Source organism: Drosophila melanogaster, chromosome X (genome assembly GCF_000001215.4).
Source record: "Drosophila melanogaster chromosome X".
In the NCBI taxonomy this organism is placed as follows: Eukaryota; Metazoa; Arthropoda; class Insecta; order Diptera; family Drosophilidae; genus Drosophila; species Drosophila melanogaster.
Genome location: NC_004354.4, coordinates 19,187,795 through 19,208,659, shown reverse-complemented (window position 1 = coordinate 19,208,659; position 20,865 = coordinate 19,187,795). Strand labels below are relative to the sequence as shown.

General features: G+C 45.5%; 6 protein-coding genes across 9 annotated transcripts, besides 2 other annotated features; 3 read left to right on the top strand and 3 right to left on the bottom strand.

The window, feature by feature from the left end:
• The first annotated feature begins 472 nt into the window (after positions 1–472).
• Ulp1 lies at positions 473–6,557 on the top strand. The gene is made up of 6 exons (NM_133134.3): positions 473–626; positions 868–3,587; positions 3,724–4,596; positions 4,669–4,833; positions 4,893–5,094; positions 5,174–6,557. The coding sequence occupies exons 2-6, from the start codon at positions 901–903 to the stop codon at positions 5,786–5,788; spliced, it is 4,542 nt and encodes a 1,513-aa protein (NP_573362.1). The 5' UTR covers positions 473–626; positions 868–900; the 3' UTR covers positions 5,789–6,557.
• A 123-nt stretch (positions 6,558–6,680) lies between these two features.
• Positions 6,681–12,602, top strand: CG7990 (uncharacterized protein). Of its 3 annotated transcripts, NM_001258815.2 has the most exons (6): positions 6,880–7,196; positions 8,775–8,833; positions 9,196–9,387; positions 9,879–10,143; positions 10,211–10,429; positions 10,517–12,602. In NM_001258815.2, exons 1-2 carry the CDS (start codon positions 7,056–7,058, stop codon positions 8,796–8,798), a joined length of 165 nt encoding a protein of 54 aa, NP_001245744.1. In that variant the 5' UTR covers positions 6,880–7,055; the 3' UTR covers positions 8,799–8,833; positions 9,196–9,387; positions 9,879–10,143; positions 10,211–10,429; positions 10,517–12,602. The 3 variants fall into 3 exon arrangements, with proteins under 3 accessions (NP_001285429.1, NP_001245744.1, NP_573361.1); NM_133133.2 differs by lacking the exon at positions 8,775–8,833; NM_001298500.1 differs by lacking the exons at positions 8,775–8,833; positions 9,879–10,143; positions 10,211–10,429; positions 10,517–12,602 and having other exon boundaries at positions 6,681–7,196; positions 9,196–9,633.
• A 20-nt stretch (positions 12,603–12,622) lies between these two features.
• On the bottom strand, positions 12,623–15,105 carry CG14194 (uncharacterized protein). 2 transcript variants are annotated; one of them, NM_133132.2, is made up of 4 exons: positions 14,791–15,105; positions 14,642–14,712; positions 13,662–14,236; positions 12,623–13,601 (listed from the first exon to the last, which is right to left on the bottom strand). In NM_133132.2, the coding sequence occupies exons 1-4, from the start codon at positions 14,826–14,828 to the stop codon at positions 13,209–13,211; spliced, it is 1,077 nt and encodes a 358-aa protein (NP_573360.1). In that variant the 5' UTR covers positions 14,829–15,105; the 3' UTR covers positions 12,623–13,208. The 2 variants fall into 2 exon arrangements, with proteins under 2 accessions (NP_573360.1, NP_001259700.1); NM_001272771.1 differs by having other exon boundaries at positions 13,662–14,164.
• A 106-nt stretch (positions 15,106–15,211) lies between these two features.
• Positions 15,212–16,441, top strand: CG7914 (uncharacterized protein; the record flags this gene model as incomplete). Its single annotated transcript, NM_133131.2, has 1 exon — positions 15,212–16,441. One exon carries the CDS (start codon positions 15,212–15,214, stop codon positions 16,157–16,159), a length of 948 nt encoding a protein of 315 aa, NP_573359.1. The 3' UTR covers positions 16,160–16,441.
• Positions 16,298–16,489: a mobile genetic element.
• A 327-nt stretch (positions 16,490–16,816) lies between these two features.
• Positions 16,817–16,933: a mobile genetic element.
• A 697-nt stretch (positions 16,934–17,630) lies between these two features.
• Positions 17,631–18,446, bottom strand: HP1D3csd (Heterochromatin Protein 1D3 chromoshadow domain). The gene has a single exon (NM_133130.3). It carries the CDS (start codon positions 18,382–18,384, stop codon positions 17,845–17,847), a length of 540 nt encoding a protein of 179 aa, NP_573358.1. The 5' UTR covers positions 18,385–18,446; the 3' UTR covers positions 17,631–17,844.
• A 20-nt stretch (positions 18,447–18,466) lies between these two features.
• Mec2 lies at positions 18,467–20,625 on the bottom strand. Its single transcript, NM_133129.2, has 4 exons — positions 20,377–20,625; positions 19,113–19,626; positions 18,855–19,020; positions 18,467–18,775 (listed from the first exon to the last, which is right to left on the bottom strand). Exons 1-4 carry the CDS (start codon positions 20,543–20,545, stop codon positions 18,572–18,574), a joined length of 1,053 nt encoding a protein of 350 aa, NP_573357.1. The 5' UTR covers positions 20,546–20,625; the 3' UTR covers positions 18,467–18,571.
• Positions 20,626–20,865: the final 240 nt, after the last annotated feature.

Sequence of the window (20,865 nt, the reverse complement as noted above, 5' to 3'; positions counted from 1 at the left end):
AAGTCTTATTACGTCAATTTGAAAAAAGAATGGAATGCTGGCCTTTAAAATATCCCTAAAGAACTGCTACAGAAGTAGCTATAGCCTTTTAGCTATTTTTCCATTAAGCTGTGCTGACTACTGTACTTTGGAAATGTGGACAGTTTTTTTCCGATTAAAATAAGTTTAAAAGTATAAAATGTTGCGTTCATTCTAGAGATTGGTTCAATTTTTTAGAAATCTGTCGCACACTAAAAAAAATGCATGTTCTTACAAAATTCGCTGTGTAAGAAATATTGAAAATATTGAAATATTATTGGAAAATATTGACGAAAAATTTCCCTTTTCACCGAATTTGTCGTATTTTTACAGTAAGACTAAATGCCGTTATTTCCTCAGATATTTCTAGGTAATTACATTCGCTGCGTGACGAAAGCTGCCTGCTATGATGCGGCAGCCAGACCCAACACTGTTGGCCGATATCGATTGGTTTGGTATTATAGAGCAATATCTTGTACGGTCATACTAAGGCACCAGTACGCCAAAACCGAAATTTTCTTTCTTTACTCAATTTTCATCGAGCTAAGTTGCGAAAATTTTCTCAAGTCACAGTGAAAAGTGTACATTGTTTAAAACCTGGCCAAGGGGTAAGTGTTTGTTGCAAGGCGCTTGTGGTGTGGCACTCAGTGCGGTGCAATAGCAGCGTCGGCATTTTCCGGCGGCCGCAGAAGTGGCACCAAGCAAAGACGGCGAAAAACAGCGAAAAATGCGCAAAATCGGGCTTCCTTTTTGCCGGCTCGTTTTCCTTTTTTGCTTATTCTTCTTCTTGCGATTCTTGAAAGCGAATGCGTGTGGAAAAATAATTTCTGATTAAATTTCAATTTGCAGCTAAAAGTAGCGAAAGCGGTAGCGAACACACGCATGTCGCTGCCTCCCGAGGACACCGATTTGTCCACAAATTCCGCATACGAATCCGCACTCCAAATCGCGAGCAATGTGTCGGCAGCACGAGTAGTCGGTTCGGCAGTAGGACAGCGATTTTCGCCGTCGCCAGCAGCTCACCCGAACGTGATTGAGCGCGTCGCGTCTCATGTGGACTCACGCCGCAGCACGTTTCCAAGTTGGGGTAATCCGTCAGTAGCGCCAAGAGGATCGGAAGAAGCAGCAGCCAACGCCACAGCAACACAACTCCTATGGGCGGAGAACCAAGGTCTCCCGACATCGCACTTATTGCCAACTGAACAGGCATTCGAGACATTGAACACTAATGCGTATTGTTCCCCGCCAGGGGATTCACGATTTACGTTCCCTAGCCAGAACTACTCGCCGCTGCTGCCGCGGTGTGTCCCAGTTCCGAATCAGCGTTACTCTCCAGATGGATCGCCAATACATCAACTCCATGAGCTGCAAAATTGTCCATTGATAGATTCGCCGATAAGACTGCGATTTCCATCCCCCTTGCCAGAACCACCATCACTACCGACCATCACCCTTACAGTTGATGCCCTGATCGATCTTGACCAAAACAACCAGGTCGCATATTATGTCCAGCAGTACAACAATCAGCCAGTCCTATATCAACAAAACATTCATATAGGAACGGGAATCCAACTATGCGATCAGGCCTCCGAGAATAATCAACCGATTATATTACATATCGTGGAGCACAATCCCCAGACTATAACTGAGAGCCAGGAGCAATTCCACCAGGTTGTCCCCGAAATTCAAATCAATAATATCCAGGAGCAAGATCAGAAATTTGAAAATGGCATCTCGGAACAAAATCATCCGATTGCAACTGAGGCTCAGGATCAGACTTTAACTGAGATCCGGGATGAAAACCAGATTGTCCTTGCAGTCCAAGAAAAAAATCTCACGCGTGCCTCTGAGATTCAGGACCAGAACCAACAGACATTAACCGAGATCCCAGAGAAATGTCTTCAGATTGCATCTCCTGTCACTACTGATATACAGGTACAAAGTCCTCAGGTTGTAATAGAGATCCAGGAGCAAAATCACCAGTCTGTAACGGAGATCCAGGAGGAAGTTCACCAGACTGCCCCCGAAATCCAAGTGAACGTTTTCCAGACCTCGTCTGATATTCAAGGGCAAAATCACCAGATTGTAACTGAAGAGCAAAATCATCAGACTATAACCGAGACCCAGGAGGATTACTCGGCTGTCTCCGAAATCCAATGGGAAAATCTCTCGTTTTCTGCTGAGATTCAGGAGCAAAACCAGCAGATCGTAACCGAAGTTACGAAGCTTGCATCTCCTTCTGTTACTGATATACAGGCACAAAGTCCTCAGTCCGTAATCGAGATCCAGGATGACGATGATGAAGATCTAAAGTTCGAATCTGATGATCTGCACACTATACCTGAAATCCAGGAGAAAAACCAACAAAGTCCTCAGTTCGTAATCGAGATCCATTATGATAATGAAGATCTAAAGTTCGCATCTGATAATCAGGAGCAAGATCAACAAACAGCCGAGCTCCAAAAGGAAAGGTTCCAGTTCGCATCTGAAATCGAGAAGCGAGATCTGCAGATTGTTACTGACACTCACAAACAAAATTATCACAATGTAACCGACATCCCGTTCGCAACATACATCCAGGAGGAAAACGAGCAGTTAACACCGGAAGACCAAGAGGAAGATCAACATTACCTGAATTTTGAGGGGAACCAACAATTCCAGCTCCAGAAGCAAGATCAGCTGAGTGTACCACAGATCCAGAAGCAAACCCACCAGTTCGAATCTAAGGTCAAAAAGAGAAAGTTGCAGCCCTTTTCTGAATACCAGCAGAAAGGTCAGAAAGATCATATCCAAGAGAGGCAGTATATTCAGCAGGAATTCACCATCCACTCTAACCAGGCTTATTCTAAGGTCCAGTATATACAAACTATACAAACTGCGACTCCGTACGTACCTCAATTGGAAATATCCCAGGAAAACAGTTTTGAGGTTCAACCAGCATACGAGGTAAACGAAGGCCAACGGGACAGAGAACTGGTTAGTTACACAGGCCACGAGCATCAGAACTTTGTTGATGAGGTCTCGACACCATTACCGCCCGCTGAAGCTCAACCAGGATCTACTTCAGAAGATATATCAGACCCCGTTTCACCTGAACATTGGGAGCAGCTAGAGTCACTCGATCCGAGCACTATTTGTATTCGCAAAACCTTCAATCTAATTCGCGATATCTCTGAAAGTCTGGTGGCCGATCCAGAGCAACCCGAAGCCGAAGCCCACCGGAAGTCAATTTTCCTTCTCCGCCAGAAGCTAGCCGATGTGTGCCATAAGGTTCTAACCGAAATTATACACGGCCGGGCCACCGATGAGATCATCTCCATTCTGAGAGAGATTCTCGAGCAAACTAAGGAAATACCTCCACGCCCCACGCCGAAAAGAGACCTCCAAGAAGACATTTCGATGGGCTTAGAAATATTAAAAAAGATCCGTGGTATGCTATCCGGTTGGTATTCTTCCAGAGAAAGCGAAACGGACTCCACGGATACCGGAACGGGATTCCAGGCTCAAAACGGAAAAGGTTTTGGTGCCGGCCGCCAGCCGGAAAATAGTTTTTTATCCCAGAAAAGACGGTAAGCATTAAGAATTTTATGTTATTTTTAATTTTGTTTACCTAAATCCAACTAGGTAAGCCTGCGCAACAATTTTATGTCATTCATTGCTACTCCCATGTAAAAATTTCAATTAATGTTTTTTCTCTACTTTCAGCAACCAAGAAGAGAACCCTCGTCTGATCAAGTACCGGCGTGTGGACAACAGCTTTCCCCGCTTGATAACGAATGAGACGGCCGAGGACCTGATTCCCAACAATTCGATGGCCAAGCGGGATCAGCCCCAGAGCTCAAAGCGGCTCTCAATATTTAATCCGCCGGTATACACGCAGCACCGAGTGCGCAATGATGCCCCCCACGTACCTACGCCATTTGACGATGAGGAGTCGTCACAGAGACTTGCTAACGCGGGCCCATCATCCAGGCCCATGACTTACTCGGATGCGGTGCGTCTAGGCCATAATGGCATCTCCGAGTCGCGCGTAAATGGGCACTCCAGCCATACGGTGCGCAGAGAACCGTCTCGGCTGCACAGAAGCATTCTGTCCCACGAGATGAACTGCAAGGATCAAGAGCAGTATAACGAACTTATCCGTACCCAAACAAATTACGTGGGCAGTCGCTACCTCAAGCCGGGTACCCCGCCAACGTTTCAGCGGGCTAAAGCCCAGTCGGCAACCAGTAGCAGCTGCTCACTGCAAGACAACCAATCGAATATAACAGATTCGTTCCCGTCGCCACATGGCCGTGCGAACCCTGAGCTAACGGAGTACGCCAAATTGATCAACCGCCAGGAGAATGAGGAGAACAGGTCTCCGGCACCACAGCAGCCAAAGCGAAACGCTAGCAATAGCTCTGCCAGCCATGCGTCCACTATTTCCAGCAGCGCATCTTCCTCCTGCAGCACTTGTTCAACTTGCTCATCTTCTGACACTGAGCCAATGTTGGTTAAAGATAGCCCGGAGGTCAAGGAAGCCAACGAAGCCAACGAGGCCAACGAAGCCAACGAAGCCAACGAAACCAAGGAAAAGTAAATAAATGCTTTATATCCAAACGTAAATAATTTGCAATAATCAAAAATCCTGATTTTATCACCAATTAGTGACGCACCTCAACCTACAACTACCAGAATCAAGAAACCAGACTTCTTGCACCGTCGCTTTGCCAACTGTATCTTTCTAAGGAATGACTTTGCGGAAAATTTCAAAGCAAGAGCGAATCGCCGGCAACTTGAATCCATGCATCTTCTTGGAATAGCTGAACAGCAGTAAGTATTTGTAACGCTATAATTAGGCCCAGTACCAAGAGGCTTTTTTCCAATTTTAGGGCTAATGAAAGCAAAGATGAACGCCTTGCCTATGAAAAAAAGCTGCGGGAAGTCATGTTCCGGTCTGGTGCTCCCCACCGGCCCTTTTTTGAAATCGGGCCCCTGGAACAGCCGGAAGAGAAGAAAGAGACCAAGCTCATTCCGCTAACAAAGGAGGACCACGCTCGCTTTCAAGAAATGACAACTATTGAGGTTACGACGGTAAACGAATATATTTATTTATTTATATGTGTACCCATTTAAAACGTTTATATGCTTGCGCTTTAAAATCTTATTTCAGAACTTAATTTTCAAATATAACCTACAAATAACTACCGACGACATATTCACGTTTGTTGATGGCGAATGGCTTAACGACGCGATCATCAACTTTTACATGTCCATGCTGACGGAACGCTCGGAGAAGCGAGCTGGCGAACTTCCCGCCACTTACGCCATGAACACATTCTTCATGCCCCGTCTCCTGCAAGCTGGGTATGCAGGCGTTAGGCGCTGGACTCGCAAAGTGGACTTGTTCAGCAAGGACATAATACCGGTGCCAGTGCACTGCGGCAACGTCCACTGGTGCATGGCCATCATACACTTGCGTAACAAGACAATCTTCTATTACGACTCAATGGGAAGACCAAACCAACCGGCGCTTGATGCTCTAGTTAAATATCTGCACGAAGAGTCACTAGACAAGCGCAAACAGCCGTTTGATATGACCGGTTTCGTTGTCGAGAACGCGCAGAATATACCACGTCAAGGGAATAGCAGCGATTGCGGTGTCTTCAGCTGCATGTTCGCCGAGTATATAACGCGTGATGTTCCGATTACCTTCTCCCAGGCGGAAATGTTGTACTTCCGCACGAAGATGGCCCTGGAAATCGCCGACGGAAAGTTGTGGCAGTAGGGGTTCAAGCACAAAACTACGCAAAAATGGAGAATTCAGTTCTTTACTTATTTTTACAAATCTTACGTAAACACTCCAAGCATGAATTCGCGACAAGTACTTAGCCATCGAACGAACTCGTTTATTCGATAGAATCGAGATGGCTGAGACCCCTGCTGGTGCATTAACTTGTTCTCATATCTGATTGTAAAAGAGAATCTATTTCTTCAATAAAATGTCACCAAGTAAAAGCGATGCGAATAAGGATGTATTAATCGCCGAATATCTTCAAGTTTATAATTAATATTTAGAATACAGCAAGCTATGAATATGTACTAATGTAATGTAATGTACTGCTCTAATCCTAACTCTAAACTAGGAATTACTGGATTTCATATTTTTTTCTTACATTGTCTTTTCTGTTTCATATCGTTAAGTTGAAAAGATCAGAGCCGCTGATAATTGAAAATCATACTAATACTCCAGTTTATTTTTGAATTTATCGGTTTTTTTTTTTTTAAAGAAAATGTCGCTATATTCCTATAAATTAGATAATATTAATAAGGAATCAATCTTAATTTAGTATTTTTGAAAATGTAGCTTATTCAAGCAAATACTTATTATACAAATATAGGTAAATGTGGGTTAATGGTATTAGTTTTGTTTTTGTAAAGATTTTCTCTAACCCTTAGGAAGTAGTACACCTTTCATAACCTAAGGTACATAATGTAATATAATTTATTTTTGCAGAGCGAACTAAACAGAAATATATATTAAACAAAAAATATATGAAAATTCTATGATGCTTTTCAAATCATCCACAGGGAGGAGGATGCAACAAAAGGGGCCAAAGTTGTGACAATTCAAGTTGTTTATTCTAATCTCGAAAAAAGACTTGATTGTTTAGCTTTTTCTGTCTTATATCAAAATTTCGAAATAGATATGCCTGATGCCCGCTAAGGTCGAGCGATCAGTGTGACCCTGCCAACAAAGCATAACGGTAATAACAAAAGCTAACGGTATATCGCCAGTGTGGACATGCCACCCCAGACGGGCAGTGCGACCAGGCCGCGCAAGAAAGCAGCCACTGGGAACACGGCCCGCGGATTAGCAGCAGTTGCGAGAGAGGCGCGCGCGCGGTCACAACTGGGCGACGGCAGCGATTGGGGCATGCAAATTATGCCAAATAGCACCATCGACGGGAGCACGAGCACGAGAAGCAGCAGCAGCAACAGCAACGCCACAGCCAAAGTCATCGCCAGCGTCAACGCCGACAACCGAGCACAGAATGCAGCAGAGCACCGGAGCGGCGACGTCATCCGCAGCAGATAGCGGGATGGGGGCGACGGACCTGGTGTCCAGGTGCGTTGGCGACGGCGGGGGAGGTGGCGGGAACAGCTGCTCCGGCGGATCCAGCGACCCAGCAGCGGTGAGAGGCGTTTTTCCATGGAGTTGCCCAATTTTGTTGCTTTCCACTTTTTCTTCTTGTTCTTTTTTTTTTTTAAGTGTTCGTGCGAACCAGTGTGTGTATTTATGGTTTGTTTGGCCTGGCCAAAAATTATATAACTTTAAGCGGAGGCAGCGCACGCTTAGTGACACCCCCAAACCCTCCTCCTCCTTATCATCCTCCACCATCACCCATTTCACCCCGCTGCTCAGCAAAAAGCGTTGTAAACGCGCACAACAACTGTGTGTGTCCGTGTGTACATGTGTGTGTGTGTGTGGGCGAACGTTTTATTTTCCATGCTCCTCCTCGGCTCGTTTGTTGTAATTTTCCGCAGTCAGCGCGCATGCCACCCCCCTGCTACCCCCTCCCACCATCCCACAACACTTTTCACACCGAAAATATTTTCAAATTAGTCCAGAAATCCAGAAATGCTAAAAGCCATTTTTGCAACAAAATAAAATGAAACCAAATTTAGCACACAGAATCAGTGGATTTAAAAACAATCACAAGTACATATTTTTACTCCACCAGTTATTCCGTAAGGCTAAGTAATCAAGCTAATAATATTCCTTTCGAAACCACAATTCTCTCTTTAAAGCCGAAAGAAAGCTTACCACTTACAGGAATAGAGGTGTTCCACAAATGGCTAACTTGCTGAAACTCAAAAGTTTATTGGATAACCAATAAGTACATATAATGCCATACAGAATAGAATTGATATTTGAGAATCCCTGTAAATGTATCGTAAACTGCATGAAATAACGGATGAATCTTTTTGAACTGCAAATACTTGATTTGTAAACCCAGCTAAGTTCTAGAAGTTTGGAAAATATTGAGCTAATGAAAAATATTCTCCGTGCATTTCTGCTACACGTTTTCGCATTTATTTAGTTTTTCTCGCTGGCTTGCCTAATTTTCGAAATGCGTGTATTTACACAGGCGGCGCTTGTTTGTTTGTTTCTCGTTTTAATCATTTATTCGATTTCGCCATGTCCTTGCGAACCACCCAACCACCCAACCACCCACCTTTGGCCCAGTTTCTTGGCGAGCTTCGAGCTGCTCGCTTCCGGTGTCCCGATTCAATCGCAGCACATATTTAATTTCATTTCTGACGCCCGGCCAATTTCCCATTAACTTGAGCTAATTAATTTTGGCCAGCTGCCGTTGGTAATAATGGTTACGTCAGGCGAGGCTCGTCTATTTTTGGTCCTTAATCCTTTGCTGCTTCGCAGCGCCAGAGAACGATAAAGAGAGGAAGAGCAAGAGAGAGAGTGAGAAAGGGGGAGAGAGTGTCCTTGCCACCCCCCCAGGCTATCATTCATATCCTGCCCCCGCCCCCTACTCCCCTTGTCTGCCCAAGAACTCAAGGACTTGTTTATTTATAACTCCGGCTCATCCAGTTCGGGATGCCAGGCGAACCGCATTCACTATTCAGCCGGATCGCATAGTTTCCGCCTTAATTCGCTGCGCCCCATCGTTCGTCTTTTGTTTATTGATTTATTCACACGCCTTCTGTTTGGTTTTCATTTCTATTTTTACCTTTATTTATTTTTTTTTTAGCGCTTTATCGTTGTTGTGCATTAACCAAAACGAAACACTCGACCACCAACTATGGCCAGGTAAGGGCTGCCATCCCATTCCATTCTCCACTCCTCCATTTAAGAGGCGAAACCACTGCGGTTCTGGGCTGGAACGATGCCACATAAGCAAACATTGTCCTGGGAAATATTTAATTTCAATGATAACTCGAAAAACCCTAATACTGATTACTACCTATACGTTAATAACTCAATGAGTGGATTTTAACTATCAATTTAATATTAATTAATTCATTTAATTGATAACGAAAAGCTATATGTTGCAAATACTCTCCATCACATGTTATTATGTGGCATTTCGCACATCCCAAGTATAGTGCGCAGTGGTTTTGCTTGAACTCCGCTCGATCCTAATGGCCTCCATTCCTTGCAACTCCTTGCAGATCAACACAACGATTAGCTCCAAGCAGGCGGATGCGAGGGAGCCGCAGGAGCAGCAGGTTGCCATCCACTACTTGGCTAGCTTCCATGAACTGTGCGTGGTGACCGCCCTGCTGCCGCTGGTGACGCTCTTCACGTGCTTCGTGACCGCCTACGTCTTCCAGTACGACGATGTCCACGAGACACATTGCCGCGTGAGTAAATGGGCACCGGGCGATCCAAGGGTATTCAGTGGCCAGGATGATGCTGATGAATGATGAATGTTTTGGGCAGGGCTCCGGCGCGTCGCCCGTGGCCAATAAATCACTGTCATCCCTGCGGGAATCCCGCCGAGATTGGAGACACGCAAATCCGCTTTTCCAAACGATTCGCTCACAATTGCTCCACGCATGGCGGTTTTTATTTTCACCAGCGGTCATTTATTTAATTTTAATTACAATAAATTTCACCAGTGAAATATATTCCTATTTGGGTATATATATAACTCAAATAGATTTATACATATCTGATTTTTTTATGTTATTAATATATATTTTGATTATTAGTGGCCATAATTCATTTTCCTTGCAAGTATAGAGAGCATTCACTTCAAGGGTAACCCGTCCGTCCATATTCAAGAGCATCTCCCACCATATCTTCAGTCTCCAGATTAATGTTATTAATTATGTATGGCATTCGTTACCAGGTCTACAACATTATACCCTCGATAAGTGCAATTACCGGCGTCAGTCCGCAGCGCTACTTCTGGCGCTTCAGCATCGCGCTCCACATCGGACCGCGAATCCCCATCGCCTTTGTCTACAAGAACTACTACCGCTCGCAGCTGCGTCGGATCAGTCCCGCCCAGGTGCCTCAGACGAGCCTGCTCATCACGCTGATCCTGGTGCTCAATTGCATCGAGATCGCGTCCCTGGGCGGCGTCACCTATATATCGAATCGCGAGAACTACCGTAGGTCCTGCCCAGCCCCCCAATCGTACATCTGATCCCTCTGATCCGTCTGCTCTCTCTCTTCCAGCCGTTCACGAGCGCATATTCATCACGTTCATGGTCTGCTCGCTGTGTTACATGCTGGCCACCATCAAGCTGAACGGCATCCTCAATGCCGGACAGGCACTGAGCGAAAAGCAGCTCCTCTCCATCAAGTGGAAGAAGATCCTGTTCGCCGTCTCCATCCTGAGCACCGTCGGCCTGCTGGTGTTCTTTGCCAAACATCGCTTCTACTGTCACGACTTGGGTGCGTTTCAAATCTCTTAGTTTCACATTTTCCACCCCGAAACAGATAATGAATCTCCCACATCTCTATTCCCACATCTCTTGACAGCATTCAGTTGGTTCGCGTTCTTCGAGTACTTGATCGCCATTGCCAACATGCTTTTCCACTTCACCATCATCTGGGACTTCCCATCGCAGTTCATGATGATCGTGCAGGGACCCCGCGAGAATCTTGCCCAGTATTTGAGCAACCGGCCGAAACTGGACTAGATTCGACCAGGACTAGATGCCCCCAGCACGCCACTCCTCCAGTGAACCGTGTGCGTGTAATTCCCGTGCGAAACGTACAATTAACGAACTTCTTCAACTTTAAAACTAAGCGCTTCCATACCGATCAACCATAGCAAATTTAGCCTTCTTCTAATTCTTCGATTCTCTTTACACTTACACTTATGTATCAATCTAAACCGAAAGCGAAACCAAACCAAAATCCAGAGATAAATGTTCCATAGTTCCATGATTAATATAGCTATTGAATTTAACAACAAGTATGTAAAGAATTTTGCCAGATTAGAGGGCATACCGTTCTATGTACACATTCTAAATACGTGAAATAAGTTACCTAGGGATTAAGTGCACCCAAAACCAAAACCAAACCAAATGGATCGCAGCTCGCCAGATCTCATGTCAATTTCGAATGGAATGCAAGGAGCCAAGCCAGGTGCGAGCAGTTTCATTTGTTAGGCAGTAAAGTAAAGTAAAATAAATAGAAGTCGCATTACTTACCACTTAGTACATATCGTTTATACAAGATGATAACGAGCAGCGGGAAATAGCCTCCTTGGGACAGGCCCTATTGGCCCCCAACCACAAAAGAAAAACAAACAAACATAAAAGGAACAAGGACACGATTCTAATAGACGGTAATCAGACAATAGACATTAAGTGTGCGACTTTGCTGCGGGCAACGAACCAGGACCTCCACAGATTCCATCCGAGCAGTGATGGCAAATGATATTTCCCGGATAGTTGATAGCTAGCTAACTCATGCCCATAGTTTCAGAATCCCTCACTGATCGTGGATCGGATTGAATAATCCGAATGGACGTGGAGGTGCGGCTTCTGGTGCTCACGGGGTCAGAAGGTCAGTGGTATAAGCAAATGTAGCCAAGTAAACAATTGTTCTTAGCCAACTTTAATAGTGAAATAAAAATCGAAAGACGGAGCAATCCGGTGAAAACTAGAGGCCCATCATAGGTAACCGAATTGCAAACCAGATTAGGATCAATATATTTTGCAGCAAAGGAGTTGCGTAGGTGTTTTTTTTTTGTTTTTTTTTCTTCTACACAAGAGTACTTAGTGTAAATCGAGAAGAGTTCAAATTGATATCGCTACTTGGCCAACTTTGTGCCATATGTACACAGCAGGTTCAGGCGGAAGGTTTTATTCGATAAGTAGTACGTGCTATTGCTAACCTTAATTATGATTGCGATTGTGCATTATATTTGCAGGAGATCGACGTCTTAGGTAATAACCCCGTATGTTCCCGAAAACGAGCAACGTATTTATGTAGCTAAGCCAATGAAACAATTGTTAATTCTCACACAAAAAACCAAATACAAACGGACACTCTATAAAAAAAAAATGTTATACAGATTAACAAATGCAAGCAAGCTCACGCCCACTCATGCGATATGTTATGCAATAGTTAAGTTGCCAGTTGCACCTCGCGATCGATCAGATATATATTGTATTTGAATTATTGTTAATGCTTACACGGCCTGCGTTTAGCCCACTTTAACTATATCTATACTAATGTATAACTCTGTCCCGCTCCATTTCGATTCCCCATTTCCGATTATGTGCCTCACTCTCTCTTTCCCACACCCCCAAGAATATGTACTTCCAGTCGCATCCGATCCGGTTGCAGACTATATTCATATATTCATATATATATATATATATGCGCTTTATATATACCGCTCACCGGCTAATCTTCAATTATTTTGTCCGGCAAATGGATGGTCACTTTTTAAAATGCAACTTTTTACCTTTGCATAACTTTTTAGGCGACACAACGTAAGAGAATTAATTAAAAATGAAATGCAAAACTTAACTATGAAATACATATGTAAACTTTGTAGCTTCCTAATTGAATAAAGATAAATACAACTCACACGAATTTCGAACCATTTCATCATCGTCTTTTCATTTTGATGGAAGCACTTAAGTATATTTCTCGTTTTCACGTACTCTGTTAATTATTTACACTTTATAGTAGGTCATTACACATAAGTGGGCTTCTCAAGGTGTGAGAGATGTTTTACATATAATACTAGCACACGAGTCAAAATTCCGAATGCGGCGCTGTTCAATTTGTGGTCAAGTTGGAGTCCGATTCGGGTCTGGACAAAAGCGTGTGGTGGTCAGGTCCTGTATGCATGTATGTGCTATATGTGCTATCATATGCAGGCGGATGCGTGGAAGGGAGCATGGTGGGTGCGATGTGCTTGGTTGGTTGGTTGGTTGGTTGGACATGGTTCGTGGGCGGTGTTAGCGTTTGTCTTACAATTAAAATTCAGTACAAGTCTAAAAGCTACGACGGAGACGTGAGTGTGTAAGTGGGTATGGGTATGCTTAACAATGCCTAACATAAACACCTGAACAAAGGTGTGCGGCGTCTCCTTGTGCGCGTGCAAAGAGGCTGTCCTTAAGTCTACGCGGTTCTTGCGATTTATTGTAAATGTTGCTGTTTTACTGTTGCTCCTGTACTGCTCCTGTGCTGTACTGGCCGTCTATATCTAGTCCGGCAGATCGATGCTGACGAACGGAACCACCGGCTTGAGAATGTCATTCTTGGCCCCCTTCTTGCTCTTCTTGTCGTGCTTGTGGAACTCGTGCAGCTGCTCGCTGGCCGCCATGCTCGTCGAGGAGGACGCTGCGTCCAGCGGCATGGACTGTGCAGCATTGCTGTGGGTTTCCGGGTGATAGCTGATGTTGCCGTACTCCTGCAGGAACGGCATCGCGGACAACAGGAACTGGCTGAAAGACTTGCGGATGCCGAACCACCACATGTTGCCGCCCTTTGCCGAGGAGCTAAGAACTATTAGCGCCAGAATAGAGACGAGCAGCGGTGAGAAGACCACGATGTACGGGAACTTAAGCTCGCCGTCCAGCTTGTCGCAGATGACCACCTGGCGGAATAGATGGGTTAGCGATGCACAATCTTTTGGAGGGACTAGATGAGGTCTCACCTGAAAGCAGAGCAGTGGGAGCACCGTGCAGATGTTGCCCACCGCTGCGTTTAATGCCGCCTTCTTCTGCTGCAGCGAGACCTCCGGCGTACGCATCATGATGCCACAGAAGATGATGTTATACAATACGCTGACCAGGCTCAGGCATATGACGATCCACATGGGCACAAACACTACGTCCCAGTTCCAGTAGACAAAGCGATCCAGCTTTAGCGGCAGTGAAACAAACTGAAGCGCGTTGACCGCCAGGAAGAGCTCCAGCTCGAAGGAGCGATCGTGCTTGACGGCCCAGACACAGGCGCCCACACTAACCACCGAGCCGAAGATCAGCGGAATGAAGACCAGCACCCACAAGTGACGGTCCGAGGTCAGCTTATCGCAGGCCAGCAGCTCAAACATCAGCAGGATCAGGTGCAGGGCCAGTGAGATGAGCATCGCTTTGAACTGCGTGTAGGCATCGCCCTCGAGACGATAATGCGGATACCGACACCACACAATGGCTCCTACGATTGCGCCCAGGATGGCGGTGCATTTCCATATCCATAGCGGTGTGAAAATCGCCCAGTAGGGCCAATCTGGGATAAGGCATTCGATTAGACTAGGCTACTAGGCCAATTATAAGGTTAATGCCCTACAATAAATCTTGTTCAGTAATTAAAAATCTAAATATTTAGCTTAGATAAGTTATTTAAAATAGCGAGAGAACTAATATCCTCGTTAAGTGACCAAATTTGGATGATCCTCTATGGTCAGACGATTTCTTCGATATTGCTATATCCAATCTCATGATCTGCTTGCTAACCCTTGTATACAATAAATCTGGACTATTCTCTAGAAGAAGCGATGGTGCACCGTACACATATTTGTGTATGGGTCGTATATGCTTGTATTGTTATATGATTGTATTTTCTTGCATCCCCGTGCTATTTTAATTCTGGGTGACGTTGTGTATTCCAGAACTGCCACAGAAAAGTACCCACCAATGTAGTTGTCGAGGCGCAAGGCGAAGAGCGTGACAAAGATGAACAGGCTGCAGTGGACGATGAACTTGCTGAAAGGGAACATGGTCGATTATGTTTTAGATTGGGAACCCATGTGATCCGGTCGTCCGCAGTCGGAGGCTTCTCACCAGGGATTGAAGTCGCGGAACAGAGATTCCAGATTCATGTTGCTGAGGACACCATAGAGCTATGTCACTGGACACTTGGTACCTGGACACTAGTTGCTCGTGGGCACCCGCCGCACCGCGTCCGCTCCACGAAGCGATCTTCGCCCGAACAAGGCTGTGTGTTATGATGGAGTGGGGGGGCGGGGGCAGTTAGTACTCTACGCCTGGCGCCGATCTTTCACCCCTTTCCCTGTAGATATTCTGTTCTTTGTTTTATTTACACACTTTTTTGACTGGCATTTCTGTCCCGAGATTCGATATCGATAACTCTTGCCTGCTCTGGCGATTGGCTTGACTAAGGACTAGCCAGATGTCTGGCTACAATTCGCCAGATTTCCGGCTACGCTAGCCTGCTATCGATAGCCTCGATAGGCACAGGAAAATGTTATCTTATTTGGAAGATTTGAAGGAAAACGAGGACCAGCTGCGGGATTCAGACTGCTGCGGCAATGGCTGCACCAACTGCATCCTCGACAACAAGCCACGGCCAAGCAAACGCGTCCTGCTGGCTGGCAAACGCAACGTGATCCTGAGCTACACGAAGTTCCGCCTGTTGCGGCGGGAAGCGCTGGGACCCAATGGACAGTTGCTGCTCCTGCACTTTGCTCATGCAGCAGAGGAGGGGGACGGCGATGGAGCGGTGGACACGGTGCTTGACATCCCGCCCGGCCACCATGTGATGCTGCGCGTCGGCTCCCTGCTGCGTCCGTATTCGCCCTATTGGAGCGACTTTGTGGCCAAAGAGTTCCGTATCCTGGTGAAGCTGCAGCCGGAGGGGCCAATGTCTCGGCACCTGCAAGCCGTACAGCCCGACGATCTGCTGGAATTCCGTGGTCCCATCGGGCAATACGTACACGAACCGCAGCCGGCCAAGTGCATCTATATTATCGCCCAGGGAGTTGCTATTGCACCCACTCTGCCGCTGGTTCGGCAGGTGCTGGACAACGAGGAGGATATGAGTCGCCTGTGGCATTTGGTGTGCGCTCACGACCTGCTGCATGTCTACTTCCGCGAGGAGATGCTCGAGTTCGCCCAGTTCTGGAACTACAGGAGCTGCCTCTACCTGCCGCATCAGCAGTGTGACTCCTCCGCTTGCCAGGAGGCGGGCCACTGTGCCCAGCAGTGCCCTCAGCTCCGGGACAATCTACGCTACAAGGAGACGGCAAAGGTGTCCCGATTAGATGCCACCGAACTGGCCACCCACCTCAATCCCGCGATTCCCGGACAGCGTGTCCTCATCGTGGCTGGAGATTCAAGTTTTCAAAAGAACATCGCCCAAATAGCAACACAATCATTGGACGTAGATCCGGCAAACATTTATATGTTGTAAATGCCGGGAAAAACTGTAGTTGCTTATAAATATTTGAATATTGTTAATGAATTTGTGATCGTACTGGTTATACCGAGGGTTTTATATTTTTTATACCCTAGATTCGTTGAAAAGTATGTAACAGACAGAAGATATACATATATTCTAGATCTGGATCAATAGCCGAGTTGTTCTGGCCATGTCCGTCTGTCCGTATGAACGTCGAGATCTTAGGTACTATAAATGCTAGAAGGCTATCACGCCCACTCTAACGCCCACAAACCGCACAAAACTGCCACGACCACACTTTTAATAAATGTGTTGATATTTTTTCACATTTTGATTAGTCTTCATTAATTTCTATCGACTTGCAAACAACGTTTTGCTACGTCCACTCGAACGCCCAAAACTGCCACGCCCACATTTTTGAAATATTTTTAAATTATTTTATAAGTCGTGTAAGTTTCTATCGATTTAAAAAAAACTTTGGCACGCCCACTCTAACGCCCTAAAACCGCCCAAACCTGCCGCGCCCACATTTTTGAAATTTTTTTTGGATATTTTTTAATAATTTTATTAGTCGTGTAAATTTCTATCGATTTACAATTTTTTTTTTGCCACACCCAGTCTAACGCCCTAAAGCGGCCATAACTGCCACGCCCACACTTTTGAACAATTTTTATTCCCCAATATCTATCGATATACCAGAAAAATTCAGAAATTTCGCGTTCGCATTCACACTAGCTGAGTAAAGGGTATCTGATAGTCGGGGAACTTGACTATAGCATTCTCTCTAGTTGGCATTTGAAACTTTTACATGTTTTCTATACTTCCAATTAAGCATTTGAGTGTACCGAAAATGGAATGTGTACTTCCATAAAGGAGGAGGAGTTCACTTCTTCATCATCAGTAATACAGGTAACTCCAACTACTTCTACTGTTTTGCCCACACTTGCTACTTTTAATTGGTTATAGGGCATCTATACTTATCGCTGCTAAATGAACATATGGTTTTGGCCATCCAGGTGGCTCTTCAATCCATTTCGCTGTCGGCAAATCATTTACTTTGTTAAAATCTGAGCATTGCAGTTGCAATTCTCATACCAAATGTATCGATCGGGATTTAATTGTCTTTAAAAAAGCCGACTGGTTTTCGCTGTAATTAATACAATTGAGCGTCTGGTTATTCACTGGATGAATCGAAAGGAAACATTATGAATCCAATTGCCATTAAACATTCTCTATGGTCATCTTTTTATTTGACCTCCTGTGTCCACAACATGGTTATGATTCCATTTGACTATTAGTGATCCAATCTAATTCAAGTCATACCAAGTGGATGATATTTTAGGAATCAACCCAATTGGTGTTCAGATTGGAATAATCTGAACACCAATTTGAACATACCCTGTACCTTGATTTTGAGAAACAAATGTGTTTGTGCCTTAACAATTCGTTATTTCGAAACATTCTTTACAAAATAATTTGAATTACTTACAAACAATAAAAAGGATAATTTTATTTTGAAGCAAACTTATTGTTACAAGACAAAAACGAAAAAAAAAATAAAGTAATTTAACTTAAATACTGTGAGTTGATTCAAGATCTTTTAACATTTTCTTCATGGATGGATAATGATAATGGATAAAGTCAATTTGGAGATCTGCTCCAGTTATATTATAAATCCTCGGGCTTCGGAGGTTTTTTCAGTCCTGTAGCTTCAGGCTCTTAATGTAGTCAATGAGTAGCTTGGGGTGCACATGTTTGATCTCCTGAACAGGCACGGCTTCCCCCCACTTGGATCCCTTCCAGGTGACAATGAAGTAGACCGTGTCACCAAGCATATAGCTGTACATAACATTCTCAATTGCTTTGCCGCGGACCAGGAGCGCATCCGTAGGCGGCACGTTCAACGGTTGGGACTCATTGGAATTGCCGCCATCGAGATTCCCTGACACGCTGCCACCGTTGGTTGCATCCAGTTCTGCCTGTTGTACCAACAACTCGACGAGCAGCCGAGCCAGCTCTGCCCGAGCCGAATTGTGAACTCCCATGTGCTTTGGAGGCGGCGTCGAACCGGCCTCCTTGGATTCATCCTTTGTCGGCTCTTCCTGCACTTCCTCCTGCTGATCGTTCTCCTTCTGCTGATCGTTCTCCTTCTGCTGATCGTTCTCCTTCTGCTTTTCCTCCTCCGCGGGGAAACCACCTGTGTTCTTGTTGTTGGGGCTGTTTTCTTTGTCCGCCATCGTTTAGCAATAAAGTTCTCTTGCAAAAGTAAACCAAATGAATTCACGTGCAATCGTTAAATGAAAAATGGCGGCAAGTTTCCGATTGCTGAAGCTGCCAGCTAGTGCGAATTGCATTTATTAAAAAAAAAAAAAAAATGAATAAGACATTAATATTTTCAAACTCTGGCAACGCCCTAGATTCAAATCATAGGTTGGTTTTCGGCCAAGCGTCCAGTGCGTCTAAAACTATGTTATCTGACTTTTCTGGCGATTGCTTAAGTTCCGGTGGCGGGCCCATCAAGTGGGCATATTTGGCCAGATACGGAGTAAGCAGCTCCATGGGCAGAGGAAAGATAATGGTGGAGTTCTTCTCGGCGGAGATGCTGCTCAGGGTTTGCAAGTAGCGCAGCTGTGATGACAGAAAAATTCGAATGGCTGGTAATCCGTGCTCAACGATTGATTTCAGCTTTTACTAGGACAACACCCACCTGCAAGGCCGATGGACTGGCGGAAATGACATCGGATGCCTCCTTGAGCGCTGTGGCGGACTTCTTCTCACCCTCGGCGGCGATCACCTTGGCACGAGCATCACGAGCTGCCTCCGCTTCGGCGGCCATGGCACGCTGCATGGAAACGGGCAGGGAGACATCCTTGCTGTCAGCGGGTGAAGTGCATACAACGTACAGATGTTAAGAAATACTGATCTGATCTGATGGATGTCAAATGCCTACTAAATGGCTACTTACATCTCAACGCGCTCCACCATGACGCCCCACGGCTCGGTGGCCTCGTCCAACGTGGCCTGCATATTGTGGGCCAGGGTTTCGCGCTCGGTTAGCAGTTCGGACAGGTTGCGAGTGCCGACGATATTTCGGAGCGTGGTGGCCGCCAGGAGGCGAGTGGACATGCTGTAGTCCTCGACCTGGATGACCGCATAAAGGGGATCACTGATGCGATAGTAGACAACGGCGTCCACAGTGACCGTCACGGAATCCTTCGTCAGCATCTCCTGCTGCGGCACATTGAAGGTAACCGTGCGCAGGTCCACCTTGCGGTACTCATCGATGCACGGCAGGATGAAGAACATGCCGGGACCACGAGCTCCGCCGCTCAGTCTGCCCAGCCGGAAGATGATCGCCCGCTCGTACTCCGCCACCACCTTGAAGCATATGAAGATGGCGATGGGCGATGTGATGATGAAGATCAGCACGGAGAACAGGGTGACCACCCATTCCATGCAGCCCTTGGGCTCGTTCTCCGCTGCAATGGGATGTTAGGAATATGAATATGAAATATTCATCTACAAAATGGCCATATTTCAGGCATATGTGTACAATAATTGTGCCGCAAGAGAAACGTAGATAAGTCCACTTCAATTCGATGGCCAAGATGAAGTACCTTCTTTGTCCGGATTCCGAAGAGACCAACTTATTATTAAGTAAAACAGGACTATGATGGACTATGTAACAACTTGAAAAAGAGAAAGCTGTGAAAAGCAATAGCCATCACAATCAAAAAAAAGAAAACACGGATAAACACCAATCAGCCCGCTTATCTTGGAGTCCAATAAAAATTCCTACGATTAAAAATATAGACAGGTGTAATATATATGCGCCAATACAATTAGAATGTTGTAGCAATTGACGATTATGTGGGATTACGATGGAAATCAAATTGCTACTAGTACTACTTTGATAAAGCGAGAGATAGTTTGTATTTTTAGAACTCCTATCTAGTGAATACTATTAACCGAATCAAGCGGTTTTGCATGTCTGAAATATTGTAGAATGCTTTGAGCCAAAAACAAACTTTTCACGCGATCAAAATGCTGTTGCAATCTTATCTGAACCAGCGATTCCAAGAAATCGTATCTCAATCGATCTAAAGTGATTAGCGCTTGACAGTAAGCAAAGACTTGTTTTTTTTTAACAATAATAATTCTCCTAATATTGGCCGGGATGGGTCATCATCTTGCTGCATCTATAGTATACACCGTTTCCGCCCGCTTACAAGTTTTGAATCCACGATACTGCTGCGTGGTGCCGGGCACTCGAAGTGCCGGCTCGGGTGCCATGCCGGCGGCGCCCATGTTGACCATGTACGCCGTGGAGCTGGCCGGCCCAGAGTTGCGCATATCTTCGTAGTTGGCGTACACGGGCGAATCCTGGTGCGGCTCCATTGCTGTTTCTCTGCTCCGTTCTGGCCTACGTTCGTTGCTCTCCGATCGGCTATGGATTCGAAACTGTCGCCAGCGGTCAGCGCCGCAAAAGCCAAACTGAATGCCCAAAAGCGTTCTCACGTGATAAGAGCGCACTGGTTCTCTCAGATACGAAGTATCGCATTGGCATTATCGCTACGCTGAGCTGCCGAGCGGCTTAAATGCGATTCAACAGTGAGAGAAAAGAAGCACTGCACTGAAACACCACGAACCAAGTGTGCCGCCACTGAAAGAGGCGATCTCTAGTCCGTACATCCTCCACAGCAATTGAGCACATGCCA

What these genes read in the sequence shown, in the direction of transcription:
- Ulp1 (NM_133134.3), top strand. Translation starts at nt 901, where the DNA reads ATGTCGCTGCCTCCCGAGGACACCGATTTGTCCACAAATTCCGCATAC. An exon ending in GCCAACGAAACCAAGGAAAA is followed by an intron (nt 4,597 to 4,668) that starts GTAAATAAATGC and finishes ATCACCAATTAG; the next exon opens with TGACGCACCTCAACCTACAA. An exon ending in CTTGGAATAGCTGAACAGCA is followed by an intron (nt 4,834 to 4,892) that starts GTAAGTATTTGT and finishes TTCCAATTTTAG; the next exon opens with GGCTAATGAAAGCAAAGATG.
- CG7990 (NM_133133.2), top strand. Translation starts at nt 7,056, where the DNA reads ATGCAGCAGAGCACCGGAGCGGCGACGTCATCCGCAGCAGATAGCGGG. An exon ending in GATCCAGCGACCCAGCAGCG is followed by an intron (nt 7,197 to 9,195) that starts GTGAGAGGCGTT and finishes AACTCCTTGCAG; the next exon opens with ATCAACACAACGATTAGCTC. An exon ending in ATCGAATCGCGAGAACTACC is followed by an intron (nt 10,144 to 10,210) that starts GTAGGTCCTGCC and finishes TCTCTCTTCCAG; the next exon opens with CCGTTCACGAGCGCATATTC.
- CG14194 (NM_133132.2), bottom strand. Translation starts at nt 14,828, where the DNA reads ATGAATCTGGAATCTCTGTTCCGCGACTTCAATCCCTG. An exon ending in GCGCCTCGACAACTACATTG is followed by an intron (nt 14,237 to 14,641) that starts GTGGGTACTTTT and finishes GCCTTATCCCAG; the next exon opens with ATTGGCCCTACTGGGCGATT. An exon ending in TCCCACTGCTCTGCTTTCAG is followed by an intron (nt 13,602 to 13,661) that starts GTGAGACCTCAT and finishes CTATTCCGCCAG; the next exon opens with GTGGTCATCTGCGACAAGCT.
- HP1D3csd (NM_133130.3), bottom strand. Translation starts at nt 18,384, where the DNA reads ATGGCGGACAAAGAAAACAGCCCCAACAACAAGAACACAGGTGGTTTC.
- Mec2 (NM_133129.2), bottom strand. Translation starts at nt 20,545, where the DNA reads ATGGAGCCGCACCAGGATTCGCCCGTGTACGCCAACTACGAAGATATG. An exon ending in ATGGTGGAGCGCGTTGAGAT is followed by an intron (nt 19,021 to 19,112) that starts GTAAGTAGCCAT and finishes ACCCGCTGACAG; the next exon opens with CAAGGATGTCTCCCTGCCCG. An exon ending in CCAGTCCATCGGCCTTGCAG is followed by an intron (nt 18,776 to 18,854) that starts GTGGGTGTTGTC and finishes CTGTCATCACAG; the next exon opens with CTGCGCTACTTGCAAACCCT.